Source organism: Ahaetulla prasina, chromosome 1, assembly GCF_028640845.1.
Source record: "Ahaetulla prasina isolate Xishuangbanna chromosome 1, ASM2864084v1, whole genome shotgun sequence".
NCBI lineage: Eukaryota > Metazoa > Chordata > Lepidosauria > Squamata > Colubridae > Ahaetulla > Ahaetulla prasina.
In genome coordinates, this window is record NC_080539.1 from 358,187,133 (window position 1) to 358,203,643 (window position 16,511).

The 16,511-nt window shown below is 41.6% G+C and overlaps 1 protein-coding gene across 1 annotated transcript; it reads right to left on the reverse strand.

Moving 5' to 3' along the window:
- Positions 1–620: 620 nt before the first annotated feature.
- Positions 621–15,281, reverse strand: SLC35E1 (solute carrier family 35 member E1). The gene is made up of 6 exons (XM_058163206.1): positions 14,801–15,281; positions 12,019–12,089; positions 11,615–11,752; positions 10,091–10,216; positions 6,877–7,122; positions 621–5,099 (listed from the first exon to the last, which is right to left on the reverse strand). The coding sequence occupies exons 1-6, from the start codon at positions 15,210–15,212 to the stop codon at positions 4,860–4,862; spliced, it is 1,233 nt and encodes a 410-aa protein (XP_058019189.1). The 5' UTR covers positions 15,213–15,281; the 3' UTR covers positions 621–4,859.
- Positions 15,282–16,511: the final 1,230 nt, after the last annotated feature.

The following is a 16,511-nucleotide window of genomic DNA, read 5'->3' on the forward strand; positions in this document are numbered from 1 at the left end:
CTTCCTTTAAAAGCAAAAACTATTTTCATAATTTTCCAAGTCTTCTTCATACAAAGGACTGAGTTATGCCAAAGGAAACAGATCTCAAATTAGTGGTTGCTTCAGTAGTGGGGTCCAAAGCAGCTTAGAAGGAAGTGCTAAAATGAGTGATAACAAGAGGCACTGCATTGATGACGGTGCTGGACTGGGACCAGGGAGACTGAATTCACAGCCACTGGCAGCAAATCTGGGCCATTCACTGTTTCAGTCCAACCTACTCCACAGGTTGCTCTTGTGAGAATGAAAATAGAGATCTTCATATGAGCCCCTATGAAGTTGAAGAAAAGCAAGCTAGACACTGAACAAGTGTTTATTTATCTGGGGGGGGGTGTTTGGCCACAATAATGCACAAACTTGTGGCATATATTAAAATCTGTAATGATAGGATGATCTGAAGAAGCTAGGCATCGGAACTTCAGAAAGAATGAAGACCCATAAGTCTTATTACAATTCAGGATTTTTAATGGTGAGAAATCTGCCTGGCTCATATGCCTTGGTACTGGTAGAAAAGAGAAAGAAGTTGCCTATAATCTTTAGGGAAAAAAATGCTGTTACTTTCAACATAAATCCAATCAAGAAAATTTCAACTTTGCAGAATTCAGCTTTATTTACATATTCAAATTTAAAAAGCATAATTACAACACACTTTGTTTTATCCAATTTTTAAATGTGCAGACTAAAAAAATCATGGTTCCTGTACACTACAAATAAAACCTGAAAAAAGTTCACCTTACTTTAGGACAGGAGTGACTGCATTTATTTATAATATATACATCCACACCTATCAACTCAATTAAATATTCCTTTTTCAGACATTGTCAATGCCATATACAAACCACCAAGACCGCCCCTCTGAGAGGCAAGTGACTGACTACACAAACCTAAACATTTATTTGGAAACAGGCAGGTCCATCTTGCCAGTTTGAAAAGAACAGACTTCCAAATTATTCAGACTCAAAAGTGGAAGCCGACTCGGGGAAGCTCCATGCGCCCTTTCCCAAGCTGCCCCAATTCATAAATGACTTAACTTTTTGAAAAGGTTCCTCCCATGGCAGGGGAGACTTAGAAATGTTTTAAGACACAGAAAACAGCAACCAACTTGCCATGCTGCCTAATATGCAGTTTGAACCTAACACTTGTGTTCATACAAAGGAAATGTTTCATCAAAAAGATACTCCAGCAAGATACCAAAGAGCATACCCAGGATATTTTGACTCTGCTCTAGTTCTTTTGTTGTACTTCATGCTCCTAGTAACTCTTTGCATTATGGTTCTAAAAATAACTGAAAAGGAAGAGTCTTCAAAACTTTTATGGAATTTGTCCTTTACTAAATTCAAATATCCTTGAACTCTGTATCATAGCTTTCGCCAATCTCTTTGTTTTCAATTCTCGTAATTTCTAGTTATCACTGGAATTTGGCCATATTGGCTGGGATTATGTGAAGTAACATCTAACAAATTTAGAAGACACTAGACTGACTGAACCTGGTATACCCTGCTCATTGCTACTGTCTAGTATCCATTGGTATTTACAAATTTTGTCAAGTCCATTTTGACTTCTGCAGGTATCAGAAGCCGTCATCCAAGACCTTCATTTGGCTATCCAGAGGTACATTAAAAAAAAAAGGCAAGGACATATGTAAATGGTCCTTAGCATGAATTTTCCAAGCACCAAAAATGTCCCTTTTAGTGAGAGACAAAATTTTACTTATTTACAAGAATAAGTTGTTTGTTGAATCTTAGATCTAAAAGCCAATTTTTTACAACTTTTACAAGCTAGCTCTTTGTTCTAGTTGATTGTTTTGCTTTGGGGGAATTACAGAAATTTTACAACACACTCAAAGCCAAGTACACACCAGGATTTCCAATTACATATATACAAGTGCACGTGCACCCTTTCCCCGAGCATACACACATACATACATGCACTGTTATCCTACCAATCACCCCCTCCCAAGACAAGTATGAGAATAGATGGGACACCTAAAATTAGTGTATCAAGCAGGCCCAGAATAAACATAATACTCCAAATATTGAATTTCACATATATGTGAAATTCGCTGGGAACATTTTTTTTTTTTTGAGAATCTAATGTATGAGCTCTCATCACATGTAGGGAAAAGTCATACCTCATGCTGCTCCTTTCTCTTGGCTCTAATTGGGCTACAACTGTTCAAAACTAAAATAGTACATTAGGGCTACACCAGTGGTGGGTTTCTACTGGTTCGGTTCAGGTGAACCAGTAGTGGCATCGGGAGGCTCCGCCCACCCACCCAGACATCATCACGGATGCTCTGTGCATGCGTAGAAGGTTCTACGCATGAGCAGAAGCGCTGCACGTGAGTGAAGCAAGCGCACGCTCACAGTTCCAAACCAGTAGCAAAGGTAAGTGAAACCCACTACTGGACTACACCAATTACAATCCGCATCCTGTTATTAAGACAAGATTCCCAATACCTCTCACTGCTTCAGAGAATCTAGGGAGAAGGAAGAGGAAAATGAATCTCTTGTCAACCTGACAGTGTGAAAGGACACAAAGGGAAGATATGTGACAACATGCTATAACTTACTGGCTCTTACTGTTTTATATTGTACTCTGGACATACCTAGTTCATTCAGGCAGCTATGCCTCAACAAGCCACTTAAAAATCAAAATTATTATCAGCTTTGCATCGTTACACCATCAATGAGGCTGGAATGTTTAATCGATACTAGAAGGTGGCAGATTTATGTTCCCAACTGAATTATCGCAACAAAGGAATCTGTTCTTTACTGGTCCTAAATCTTTATTTATGATATTCTTTTCACATAACATTTATAAAAAAATCCCCCAAAGTAGACTCACTCTCTTTGGACAAACCCACTTTTAGTATGGACGTTAGTTCACACATGTAAGAATAATGTCCACTTTTAAATTTTGGGACCTTATGTCCTTCTCAAAAATGAATTAACTATTTTTGTTTTATAAATCTATCTTCCCCCATTTTTGACCCGGGTTTCCTGCTCAAACTGTACAGAAATGATTTTCAATTTGTTTCCATTTAGTGGCCAGGCATGCTCATGTTAAGTCCAAGTCTTGTTGTTTTATTCTTCTACAGTACACATCTTAAAAAGAGAAAAGCGCTTTCCCAGTTTATTCTGTTTGCCATCTGTTTTCATTGCTTTAGTATTATGAAAAAAGAGGGACATTGGTAGAGACACATTCCTGTCTTTCCGCTCTAGAAAGAAGGCAGATGAAGCATAAATAACTTGGAAGGAAAATGATTTCCTCTTGACACAGTCATCCTAGACCTTTTGAAATCCTCTGGGAACAGATCAAGGCCAAAGTAACTCCCCTCTTAGCAGCACCTGCAACCTTCCCATATGGCAGCCTTCATGAGGGGCCTTATTACAGAATGCAAACCTTCTTTTCCAATTGCATACAGCATGGGTGGCTTCCTTTCATCCAGAGCTGCATTTTCTTTTTCCACACCCAGATTAGAGAACTCATATGTCTTCAGTTTCCCTTTGCTCAAGGAGAGAGCAGTTTTAAGAAAATCAAATGGACACCCTACAATGGATGTGCATATTTTGCCTTCCCACCATCAGCAGGGTCCAGTCAAATTTTAAAAACAAACAGGCCAAGGTACTTGGCTCCTGTCTCAAGATTTGCTTTTTTGTATAAGCTAAGGGCCTCTTGTCTTTCCTGGGCAACCCAGAAACATGATTACAAACTCACAAGAGCATAGTGGACATATCGGAGACTTCTGCTGAAGACCTCAGCTAATCATGGTGCAGGAGAAAGAGCTAGTTGCTCCAGTTTCAGTACCCAGGAGAAGAATTCTTAAGAGGCAAAAAGCAAATGTCATCCACAGCAGGAAAGAAAGTATGAAGAGTATTTCAAAGAGACAACATAAACAATCCAGTACAATGTACAGGAATTATGCCCAAATCTGACATCAGGATAGACCAATACGCATAGTGGTATTTTTTTTTATGATCCTTGTAAACTAGGAGAGCAGAGCCCTCAGAAAATAATTCCTAAAGCTGCATGATATTATTAAGAAACTTTGCCCTAAGGAGAAAATGGTATGCTATATGGATCTCCTTGCTTCACCTTTTTGTATGAGGGGGAAAAAAAAACCCAAACAAAAAAGGCTTTGAGACCATGATTAAAACAGGAGCGGGAGAGGGATTTCAGAGCCGTACTTGCTACACAGTGCTAGCAGCAAACTCCTGCTATTACATGATTTTTTTTTTAAGAATAAATTCATTCATTCTTTCACCAGACTGGAAACTGCTCCCCATTCTTCTTCATTTTTGGCAATCCCCCTCGTAATGCTGCAAACGAAGGCAGCAAATGAGCAGCAAAGCTACCCTCATTATAGAATACAACAAACCTTCTCTTTTCCACAAAAAAGAGGGTCCGAGAAAAAGAAAGAGGGTCTTTGTTCCGTTTTGAAAATAACTGAAAACGAATGGCAAAGTAAGGCAGAAAGCAACTGAAAAAGATCTAAAACCAGGAGTGAAAAGAAGAAAAACTGGCCACGTTTGTGCTACCATGGACAATCAACATGTTCAGGGGCATCTGGCGATCAGAGGCTCAGAGGCTACAGACTGGGGCTTTTGCATGGCCAAATTTTACCTGATGAAACCCACTCCAGTGGTTTCTTCCACTAGCAAGTATTGCTTGGCATGCAGTACCCTCTTCTATAGCATTTATCCCTCCATGGGACATATGCACAGACCCCGGCTATTCCTTGAGACTAAACAGTCACACGAGTGGAAGGGGAAAACTCCATGTGAAGAGTTCACATTGTTTTAGCAATGAATACGCCCTCGCTAAATATCGTAGCGACTGGAGCTATAGAGTGTTGGATAGTTCTGCCGGGAATACTGGAAGTGATCTACAAGGACATTGCCCCTGCTGCTACCATACTGGAAATCTCCATGATGTGCAAAGGAGGCAAGACCGTTCTGAGACTTTTCCGGGGTACTCCAGCGCCGATCCAGATTTGTTAGATCTCCCGTCGTGATAGGAAGGAGCTGCTTTTTTGCTTCCTGGTTTGCATCGTATTTGGTCTGTAAGATAATTACACTATCAGCCTCAGAAATCAGAATATCTAATCAAGTACAAACAGCCTAAAAACAAGGGATACATTAACTATCTTGAGAAATATTAAACGAGAAACTGTTAACTTGCTCTTTCCATTTATTAATGAGAAAGCACTAACTGCTCCCATTGGGATTAAGAAGTCACCTCAGAACACAGAGGATTTGAGTAAGGAGTCCATGTGGTAGACACTATGGTGGGCTTCCATCATGGCAAAAGGAAAGACCTATGTCTGAGGAGCAACACGGAAGTATTGCCTTTGGAATCTTGGAGCAAATAAGAAAGTCATAACAGGGCAAGTGACGTAAACTCAAGCCTGATTGGTCGGTTCATGTGACTTCTAGAGTCTCAAATGAAGCCCCGCCCCGCTATTACATCATAAACTGAGTTCGTCCATATTCCTGTAAGAGCCAGACTGATTCCACTCTGGCTGGTTGGGATCAGTGAAGCAAAGTGGGTGTGGACATATCACATTCACAGACAGAGGTGGGTTTTTTTTTTCTGTTGTCATTTTTTGAGAGGAAAGCAGAGTTCTTTGCATTTTTCTGTCAGTATCGAACTGTAACTTGTTATATTAACTGAGTTGTTTTAGTGTGGTGGGCTGCTAAGATTACCGGCCACTAAGGAAGCCCTCAAAGCACATCTGGGTTATAAAGTGTCAAAGTTTCTTCGTGATATTTTGAAACAACACATCATCTCCTTCGCATTAAGTTCAACTACCAACCTCAGGTAAGCGGGTAGAACTGTGATGTCCTAGACCAGGGTCTCCAACCTTGGCAATTTTAAGACTTGTGGACTTCAACTCCCAATTCTGGGAGTTGAAGTCCACAAGTCTTAAAGTTGCCAAGGTTGGAGACCCCTGTCCTAGACTGTTAAAGGCCATTTCAGCTCTCAAGACTGGGAAACTCTATTTCATTTTATTATTTTATCATACTCATCTTTTATAGCAATAGTTAAGTCTTGAGTAATTTTAATATGATATTTAGAATTGTTGCATATTTATACTGTAGCTTGTCAATCAACCTAACTTTTGGGTTGTCTTTACAATATTTGTCAGAATTAACTTTGTTTCTGTTTTCTTCCTAAAAGCTTAAGGCATACATTGTTTAGTTTTCTATCTCAAAATTGTGGAGAACCATGTTGCTGATTTTGCACCACTAAAATCTGGCAATGTTGAGGACTGATAGAAGAGAATATTTGTAGCGCAAGACTGAATTGTGGTGTCTCTGGTGCTCTCTGAGCTTGGTTGTTTTCTTGCAGGCCTTTCATTACCAAACCAGATAAATGTTATCAGTGATGATGTCACTGGTTTGATAATGAAACTGCAAGAAAACAACCCAATTCAGAGAATACCAAGGACTCCGTATGTTGAGGAGCTACAAAAAGAGAGAACCATGGACCATTTGTGGCTCTGTAGCTTTATACAGTCAACACTTAAAGTAGAGCTTCATTCACAGAATAATATTTGATTTGAGAAATCAGGATATAAGAATCCATAAAGACAAAAATATACCCCTTTCTCAAGTTATTAATGAAACTCAAAAGTTAAGCAAAAGTCATTCTGTTCATTTTGAGGAAACAGAAAATGAATCCCGAACTAGCCCAATCATTTAAAAAGTTAAACCTCAGTTATGGTTAAATTCCAGCTTGAGTTCCAACCAGGGCTCAGAGAATGCTTCAAATACATTCATTTTTCATTCACTGTTTGGCCTGAGGTTAAAAGAAGATTTTCCATTGGCTACATACCTTGTTGTACAAAAACACTCCCAGGATAGCAGTCATCATGCCCAGAACATTTGTGGAGGTGACAGGGTTGCGAAGCATGATCAGGGAGACACTAATGACCGTGATCCTTTTTGTGGCATTTGCAACAGAATAACTCAAAGGGCTGATAAGGTTTAGGATGCTGAAGGCAATGACATTCTGGGCAAAGTTGCAGAAACCACTGATGGCCAAGAGAAGGATGGTCCATGGCCAATGAGCCATTGAACTCTGTGGGAGAAACAATCTGTGAGAAACCAGCTCACTTAAAAGGAACAGAAACAGCTACAACACACTGGTTCTTTAATCAAGGACTGCTATTACTAAAACATGTAAGAGCTGCGGTGGCGCAAGTAGTTAGAGTGCAGTACTGCAGGCTACTTCTGCTGATCACCAGCTGCCAGCAGTTTTGCAGATCGAATCCCACCAGGCTCAAGGCTGACTTAGCCTTCCATCCTTCTGAGGTGGGTAAAATGAAGACCCAAATTGTTGGGGGCAAGAGGCTGACTCTGTAAACTGCTTAGAGAGGGCTGTAAAGCCCTGTGAAGCTGTCTATAAGTCTAAGTGCTATTGCTAATATCAGAGAAATAAGGCCGCCCAGCTTTCAAAAAAAGTTGAAAAAAAGATATATTTTATTATTGAAGAACTAGTTCTTTTAGAATTACTTAACCTGTTAGCATACTGTGAATAATTTACCAGATGTAGCTGAGATTCTAAGTGCAAAGAAATGGATAGACTCTAAAGTATTTTAAAGGATGAAAAAGTTATCAAGATTTTGCAATTATTTATAAACTGGAATGGGCAACATGGCACTATTCGGGTACAATAGTCAAAAATTCTTACTAGCTATGCTAGGTACAGTTTTTTTACTTATGGCCACCTACTTCCTAGATCCGTGATGGCGAACCCATGGCACGCGTGCCAGAGGTGGCATGCACCTCTATGTGGGCACGCTCGCTGTCACCAGCCGCTCTTCTGGGTTCCATCGTACGCGTGTGCTGGCCAGCTGCTCTCTTCTGGGTTCCAGTGTGCGCATATACACTGACCAGCAGCTGTCCGGTGTGCATGTGCGTGCTGGAACCTGGAAGAGAGCGGTGTCCAGCATTCATGCGCATGCCGGAACCTGGAAGAGAGCAGCTGTCCAGTGTGCATGCGCGTGCCGGAACTTGGAAAGAGCAGCTGGCCAGTGCGCATGCGCACTGGACCAGCTGTCCTGCATGTGACGTAACTAAGAAGAGCAGCTGGTCACTGTGCCCATGCACACCACCCAGCTGCTGTCTTCCAGGTTCCAGCATTCTGGCGCGCATGCACACGTGCGCATGCTCCAGTTTCGGCACGGTGTCAAAAAGGTTAGTTGTCACTATCCTAGGTGACTACACTATAATTTAACAGCAATTATCTTAGTGGGCACCTATCTGCTAAAAAACAGTAGAACTTAGTAACAAGTTTAATTTAATATAATTTTGGTAAGGAATTACTTAATAAGATTTAGATCTTGCTTCCCTCAAAGAGTTCAACAGTCCCTCAATTTCAACAAACCACTTGAGATTGGCTAGCCTGTTTCACCATAAAAAGTGAAAACTCAAAAGGCATGAGCAAAAAATACATTTTGAGCTCACTCATAAAGTACAATAATAAAGGCACTTCCCTCAACTCCAGTAACAATTATTCTGCATCCTGCCATAAGAAAGGCAAGATTATGTGTTATACTATCTATGCCTTTGGCAGGATCTGCAAAAGTGCATAATTAATTACCTAAGCTGATCATCATGAAGAAAACCTATTTTTGCATCCACTAAGAGTAAACAACAAGAAGTTGAAAACAATCATGACTTGATGGCACATAGTCAATCAAAAGCTATAACACACCGAGGGCTTATAACTGGTTTAGAGAGCTATTGGGAAGCAGTGCAATTGTTTCAGCCCAGTGATGATACGGCAACACCTTTGTAGCCACATTTTGAGCAGTTCCAATTTCCATACTGTCCAAGGGCTTCCCTTCAATACATACACGGCAATAACCTTTGAGGTTACCAGGATCTGGATCACCAATACCAGGTTTCCATCTTCAGAAAGAAGCCCAATTTGTTTTTTCAAATAAGCTAATAAAAGGCCCTATTGCCACTGATGTGATGTGGCTGTCCATGCCAGATCCAGGAAGGACCCCCGGCCTGTGAACCTGCACCTTCAGGGAGAGTACAATCCCATCCAGCACAGCCTTATCTCCTGAATCTTGAAGTTCAGTCCCTGGATCAGCAACAACTCCATCTCGTCTGGTTTCAGCTTCACCTTGTTCTCCCACATTCAGTCCTTTATACAGCCAGGAGACTTGCAGAAGCTCTCGAGACATCCAACCCTGAGCTCGCAGGAAAGGAGAAGTATAGCTGAGTATCATCAGTATACCGACGGTGACCAGCTCCAAACCTAGCAGCCTCATACAAATATTAAATTTGATTAAACTTTCCATGATCTGCAGGACAATCCCAGGGGTTGAGCAACGGTCTCTCATTACACTACCTGGTACTGCCTTGAAGGGAAAGAGCAGATTTACTGAAAACAGTGCCTCTAAATTCCAGCTTTTTCAATAGTTCCAGCAGGTTGGCATGACCAATAGCATTAAAAGGAGGCTATAGGAGCATCAATAGGATTGCATTTTCCTACTCTCTTTCTCCCAGCAGTGGCTTACTTTTTATTGCAGGTTTCACTGTTTATTTTTACATTAACAACATACCAAATAAGGAAAACACATGTATACATTTCAATCAATGAAAAAAATTATTTAGATAAAAGCAAACATCTTATCCTGAACCTTTCCATCTATACACTATTCATTTTCCACCACTGGCTGAGCTCTTCCATCTAAGTACCCTTCTTCTTGCCTACCAGAAGACCACAAACTCTACTGAAGAACACGTGCTCAAAAAATGTCTACAAATTTCAAGAATTCCGTCAACCCATCATTCAGTTCAGTTTTGGAGCTCCCGTGGTTTTACTGCCAGTTTGCTCAAAGTCCTTCATGATGATCAAAACCTGGGTTCAATACCACTTCTAAACAGCTAAGACAAAAATATGGGAGGGCTGCAATGGGAAACATGATAGAAATACCACCAAAAGAGCAATGGGAGCCTCCTGACTCCAACTCACTCCCGGGGCATACTTCAAGCCAAGGCCTTTTTCTACAGATTTAGTTAACACTTACCAAGTCATTTTCTACCAGGAATGAAGATAGATCAACCAGCACCCATGTTGGGATCATGAAAAACACAGCATGGCACCCAAGGATATTCAACAGACGGAGATGGTGTATTCGTGAATCTCTTAAAACCTGTAAGAACGAAGAATTCAGAAACAGCTCCTCCTTCAAGGATCATTTCTTTTAGTTGTTTTTCTTCCTGTAAACTGAAGTGTAATTGCTGTATCTCAAACAATTCCTTTACCTGTGTGCAACTGAATACAATGGGCAGTGATTAAGCCATTTTTTCTAATTTGATGACCTACAGATAATTTGCATCTCAGCTTTCATAATTCCCAGCCTTCATAGCTGTTGGGCAACGTTGAAACTGTAGAAAGAGTGCCGAGAAGAGCAACAAAAATGACAAGGGAACTGACGGCTAAAGCATATGATGAACGGTTGTGGGAACTGGGATGTCTAGTCTAATGAGGAGAAGGACAAGGGATGACATGATAGCAGTTTTCCAATATTTGAGAGGTTGCAATAGGAGAGGAGGTCAACCTATCTCCAAAATACCCGCAGACAGACAAGAAGTAATGGAAGCAAACTTATCAAGGAAAGATACAGCCTAAAACTAAGGAGAAATTTTCTGACGAGAGCAATTAACAAGTGGAATGGCTTGCCTCCAGAAGTTGCGAGTACTCCAGTACTGGAGGTTTTTGGAAATTGAACAGCCATTTTTCTGGAGTGGAATAGGGCCTCCTGCTTGAGCAGGATATTGGACTAGAAGACACCTTCCAACTGTTTTTTATATTCTGCATAAATGAAATCTTATTTTGAGTCAGAGGCACCAAGTTGAAAAATCTCGACTAAACCAAACAATAAAATTTGAAAAATCTAGACAATACTAGCATCTAACTACAAACTAATAGGGTGACTGTGTCTGCCTGACTGTCTTAAAAAGCCCCCAAACCAACCTCTTTAAGTTATTCAAGAAAATCTTCTTATATATTTAATTGCTAACTTTTAAGTCACTTAAAAGCCTGAAGCTTGAAAATTCATCATATAAACTAACATACAGTCCAACTTACTTAGTGTGTGCTATATGTTAGTTTAGATGAAAAGAGATCTGGACATTTAAGGTTCAATGTGCTGTGAGAACTCAACCATTTTTCTTACAATGCTGTGTGAATAAGGCCATTGTGTTAAGGCATGTTATTAGAACATAATATTGTGGATTGTAAACCTGGATTTAGCATGTTATGAACATAAACTACCAGCTGACTTAAAGAAACCCTCCCCTACTCTCCATTTCAGTTTTCCATCTATAAATTGGTTAACAATTGCAGCTTAGACTTTGTGTACCAAAAAAATATATTATTGAGTTTCTACACCATTAGACAGCATTAGAGAATATGAGAATCTGAAATGTGAGTATATCGCATGTTTGTTACAAAGACCGACAGTATAATCATTAGTGCAGAAATATCAAGTATATTTGCAAATGTGTATCCAAGTGCAAAAATATACATTAAAACAACCACAGGGTACCTTCTTAGAGAAAATATTCTGAAGTGAGAAGCAGAGAGTGGCAGCCAGGGCACTGATAAGCCCCCAAGTATCAAATGAGAGTTCTGTAATTGTAGCCAGCAGGACTCCACCAATAATAGGGATGAGGGATAAATATACCTGACAGAAGAAAAGAAAAGAAAAACACCTCTATTTATTTATTTATTAAATGTGTTTGCTGCCCATCTCACTTCACGGCAATTCTGAGCAGTTTATTTATATGGGACAGCAGCAGTTTCCCAAGTTCAGGTGGTGCAGAAAGTTTATGCAAGCCTCACAAAACTCACTTTCCAAATGTTTTCTTTTTCCAGATAAACATTTCAATGGAACAACTGCAGAGAAGCATCAAATACTTCACCTCTCTGACTACCCTTTATTTCTCTTACCTTGGTTGTCTGCTTTTCCTTCATGATGATTCTTGACAGGAGAACAACCCAAATAGGCATTGTTGCTTTAACTGGAAAGAGGAGGAAGGGCACAGAATTAAAGTGGGAATGGAGGCCAGCAACAAGGCCTGTGAAATAAAAGCTACTTAGTCTTAGAAACAGATATATTGCATGCAGATATTGCTCAACACAATGTAATGCAGAATAATTGTTCAACCATCATTCATGTATGCAAAAGTTTCCATAGTGATACTGGGACACTCCTAGACTACCCGACACTTTTTCCTATACTATTTCCTGCTTTACAACTAAACTACATGCTAACTATGCTTCGTGCCATTTTGAAAAAACAAGGGCTGCTTTTCTAAAAATAAGATACAAAAACTTTGCCTGAACACAATTTTTAATATGCAAATAAACTAGAATTAAACAACAGCTACAAGAAACTTACAGTGTGAAATACAGGTAGTCCTGGACTTACAGCAGTTTGTTTAGTGACCATTTTTAGTTACAACAGCACTAAAAAAGTGACATATGACTATTGTTCACATGACTGTTACAGCATCTTCAGGGTCGCATGATCGAAATTCATATACTTGGCAACTGGCTCATATTTATGACAGCTACAGTGTACCGGGGTCAGGTGGTCCACCTTTTTGCGACTTTCTGACAAGCAAAGTCAATGGGAAAGCCAGATTCACTTAACAACTGTGTTACTAATTTAACTGCTGCTGAAGTGATTCACTTAGCAACTGTGGCAAGAGAGTTTGTAAAATGGGGGCCAAACTCACTTAACAACTATCTCATTTGGCCACAAATTTTGGGCTCAATTGTGGTCATAAGTCAAAGACTACCTGTATTGGGGCCTCTGGTGGCTCAACAGGCTAATGCAGCCTGTTATTAACAGCAACTGCTTGCAATATTGCAGGTTCTAGTCCCACCAGGCCCAAGGTTGACTCAGCCTTCCATCCTTTATAAGGTAGGTAAAATGAGGACCCAGGTTGTTGGGGGGCAATAAGTTGACTTTGTATATAGTATACAAAATGGATGAAGACTATTGCCTGACATAGTGTAAGCCGCCCTGAGTCTTGGAGAAGGGCGGGATATAAATGCAAATAAAATAAATAAATAAATAAATATTGAAACATATTTTATTTTACCTTCACAATAATTCTGCAAGGAATTAAAGTTAAATGGAGAAATCAAGGCTGCATGGGATTTCGGAGATTACTTAAATACGTCTTAAGGTTTTTGGGGGCAGAATCCTTTATCAGTGAAATAAATTTATTTGAGAAACAAAACTTTTTATCCCCTCAGCTTCTCCTGTAGCCCCCTGCAGAAGAATGTGATACTGCACAAAATGCATGAGGAAGAATGAATTATACCCGTCATTCCTCCTCCCACGTTATTTATACTGACAGAATATCTTCAAATGAATATGGTTCACTGGATTTCATTTTCAGACAGCACAACCTTCAGTTTTCCCTGCCTTTGCTTCCCTCTTAAGAACTATCAGGCATTCTGGTTGAACCAGATTATTGGCAGTAAAAACTTTAAAAAAAAAATTAACATACCCTCTAGGCATGCTTTTTCTTCCTCAATATAAATAAGAACATTATCTTGAAGTTCTGCCAACATTCTACACATAAATGGAGACAGCCTGGTAATCTAATGAAAACTGATACCTTCATACAGAGAAAGCCCTCCTCCTAGCTCTTTGCAAATCAACTTGTGAACCAAAGTATTTTAGCATTGAACTACGAAGAGTCCTTGACTTACAACAGTTTGTTTAATGACCTTTCGATATTACAATGGTGCTGAAAAAAGTGACTAATGACCATTTTTCACACCTGCGATGATTGCAGCATCCCCATGGTCATGCGGTCAAAATTCATACGCTTGCAACTGGTTCATATTTATAATGGTTGCAGTGTACCGTTTTAAGTTTTTTGCGACCTTCTGTCAAGCAAAGTCAATAGGGAAGCTAGGGTCACTTAAAACTTCCCCTAAAGATTCACCTAAACTTAACAATCATGTTACTAATTTAACAACTGTAGTGATTCACTTAACAACTGTGGCAAGAAAGGTTGTAAAATGGGGCAACATTCGCTTAACAAGAAGAAAATTTCGGGCTTAATTGTGAATCATAAGTCGAGGACTACCTGTAACCAAGATTCCAACTCATCCTTAGTCACAAATATTCACTGGGCAATATTGGGCCAATCACTTCCCCTTAACACACCTTACCTCACAAGGCAGTTGTGGGGATAACAGGAGACAGCACAATGCCCTGCTACACTTTGTGATTAGCAGTCATAGGGTGTGGAGTGGGACCAAAGACACCCAGCTTCCATCTAGTCCACCCTTAGCCGTAGGTAGAACCTTACTGGTGACTTTGGGCCCCGTCATTCTCTAGGCTCAACATACCTCACACATTTTATTCCTGGGGAGAAAATAGGAAGAAATGCTACTACTAGGTACGCTATCTTAGGTCTACCAATGTGCAAGACAGTAACATCTGAGAAATAAAGGACAGTTGGAAGAAGTGCTTCCTTCTTTCTCAATTACTCAACCTCAGGCCCACCAAAAAAAACAACCACCACAGGTTGTTTCCACTGCAAGCTTATCCTCAGGCGATGTTTCACGATCCCTCCTCCCATCTACAAAAACGGAAACAAGTGAAGGGCATCTCCCCTCGCCTCCTTGCACTTTTAAACCTGAAAGCACTCTGCACATGGACCAGAGCTTCCCTCCCTCCCTCCCCCCGCGCGCCCCATCATACCGGTGTGAGCGTAGGAAACCGGGACTCGCCAAAGGGAGACGTGGGCCGAGACGGAGGCCAAGTACTTGCCAAAAGCCAGCGGGAGGATGAGGCGCGGGTACGCGCGAGGGGGCAGCTGGGCAGGGCTGGCGGCGGGCACGCGCCAGGCCCGCAACAAGGGGGGCAGGAGCGCCACCAGGCCTAGTACGTGGCAGAGGGAGACGGTGACGGGCCGCGGGAAGTCGCCCAGGAGCACCTTGTTCACCACATTCCCGCCGGCGCTCAGCGCGTACCATGCCAGGCAGAGCGCGGGCACGCGGAAGAGCCCCGTGGATCCGCGAGGGGACGCGCCGGAGGGGCCGGCGGGCGAGGGGGGGACAGGAGGGGGCGGGAGGAGGAGGCCGGGAGGTGGCGGCGGCGGCGGCGACACCATCCTCGGGTTGGGGGAGAAGAGCTGCACCGGTGCCTCTGCAGCCGGGCCGGAGCCGTTTTGCCTTTTTTCCCTCGGACACGTCACTTCCGCACAGCCGGCGGAAGCGGAGTGCCATAACGACGGAAGCCGAGGAGACGGCTACGTTCAATTTCAGAAAAAAGCGAAGTCCTCACCGGGTGGTCCTGGCAACAGGGAAGGAGCGGGCTGGTTTCGCTTTCTTTGAGGTGAGCGGCACGGGGGGGGGGGAGGGAAGAGCGAGAAACGACTACGCTGCTTAGCTCCCAAAGTTTTGAGGGGTTTTATTACATTGTGGGACCTTCATCACTGAAAGCTTTCAAGAAGAGACTGGACTGCCATCTGTCAGAAGTGGTGTAGGACAGGGGTCTGCAAATTTGGCTCTTTTTAATTAAGACTTGTGGACTTCAAATCCCAGAGTTCCTCAGCTACACCCCCTGGTGTAGGGGGTGTAGGGGCTTTGCTGGCTGAGGAACTCTGGGAGTTGAAGTCCACAAGTCTTAAAAGAGCCAAGTTTGCAGACCCCTGGTGTAGAGTCTCCTGTTCGGGCAGAGGGTTGGACTACATGACCTACAAGATCCCTTCCAACTCTGTTAATCTGTTAAGTAATATCACCAATAAAATTAGGCTTTCGTTGTTCCCTGGAAGAAGATACAGAGGGCGCAAGCTCCATCTCTTCCAAGCCCAAAGCCCCACATTGCTCATTTATTCACGCCTGCACTTACCTATGGTAGTCCTCGACTTAACAGCTGCTCACATAGTGACTGTTCAAAGTTACAACAGCACTGAAAAAAGTGACTTATGACATCATGTGTAGCATCATGTGATTTATATTCGGATGCTTGACAACTGACTCGCATTTATGATGGTTGCAGTTGTCCTGGGGTCATGTGATCTTTCTGCAAACTTCTGGCAAGCCAACTCGATGGGGTAACCAGATTCACTTAACAACCATGCTTAACAACTGCAGTGATTCGCTTAACGAATGTGGCAAGAAAAAATGTAAAATGTCGCAAAACTAACAAATTTCTCACTTAGCAACGTAAGTTTTGGGCTCATTTGTGATCATAAGTTGAGGACTAACTGTATTTCTACATACCATCAGGTGCTGCAGCTGCAGTCACAATGCGTAGATCTTATGCTGCCACCAGGGAAACTAAGAACAGTATCTCTAAAATGAGAAGGTAACAGGTTGACAATGCTCACCTTAGCATCATTTCTACTTAGGCGTATGTAGCTGCCGGTGGATACTCTTGTACAGACAACAAAACATTGCTTATCCTC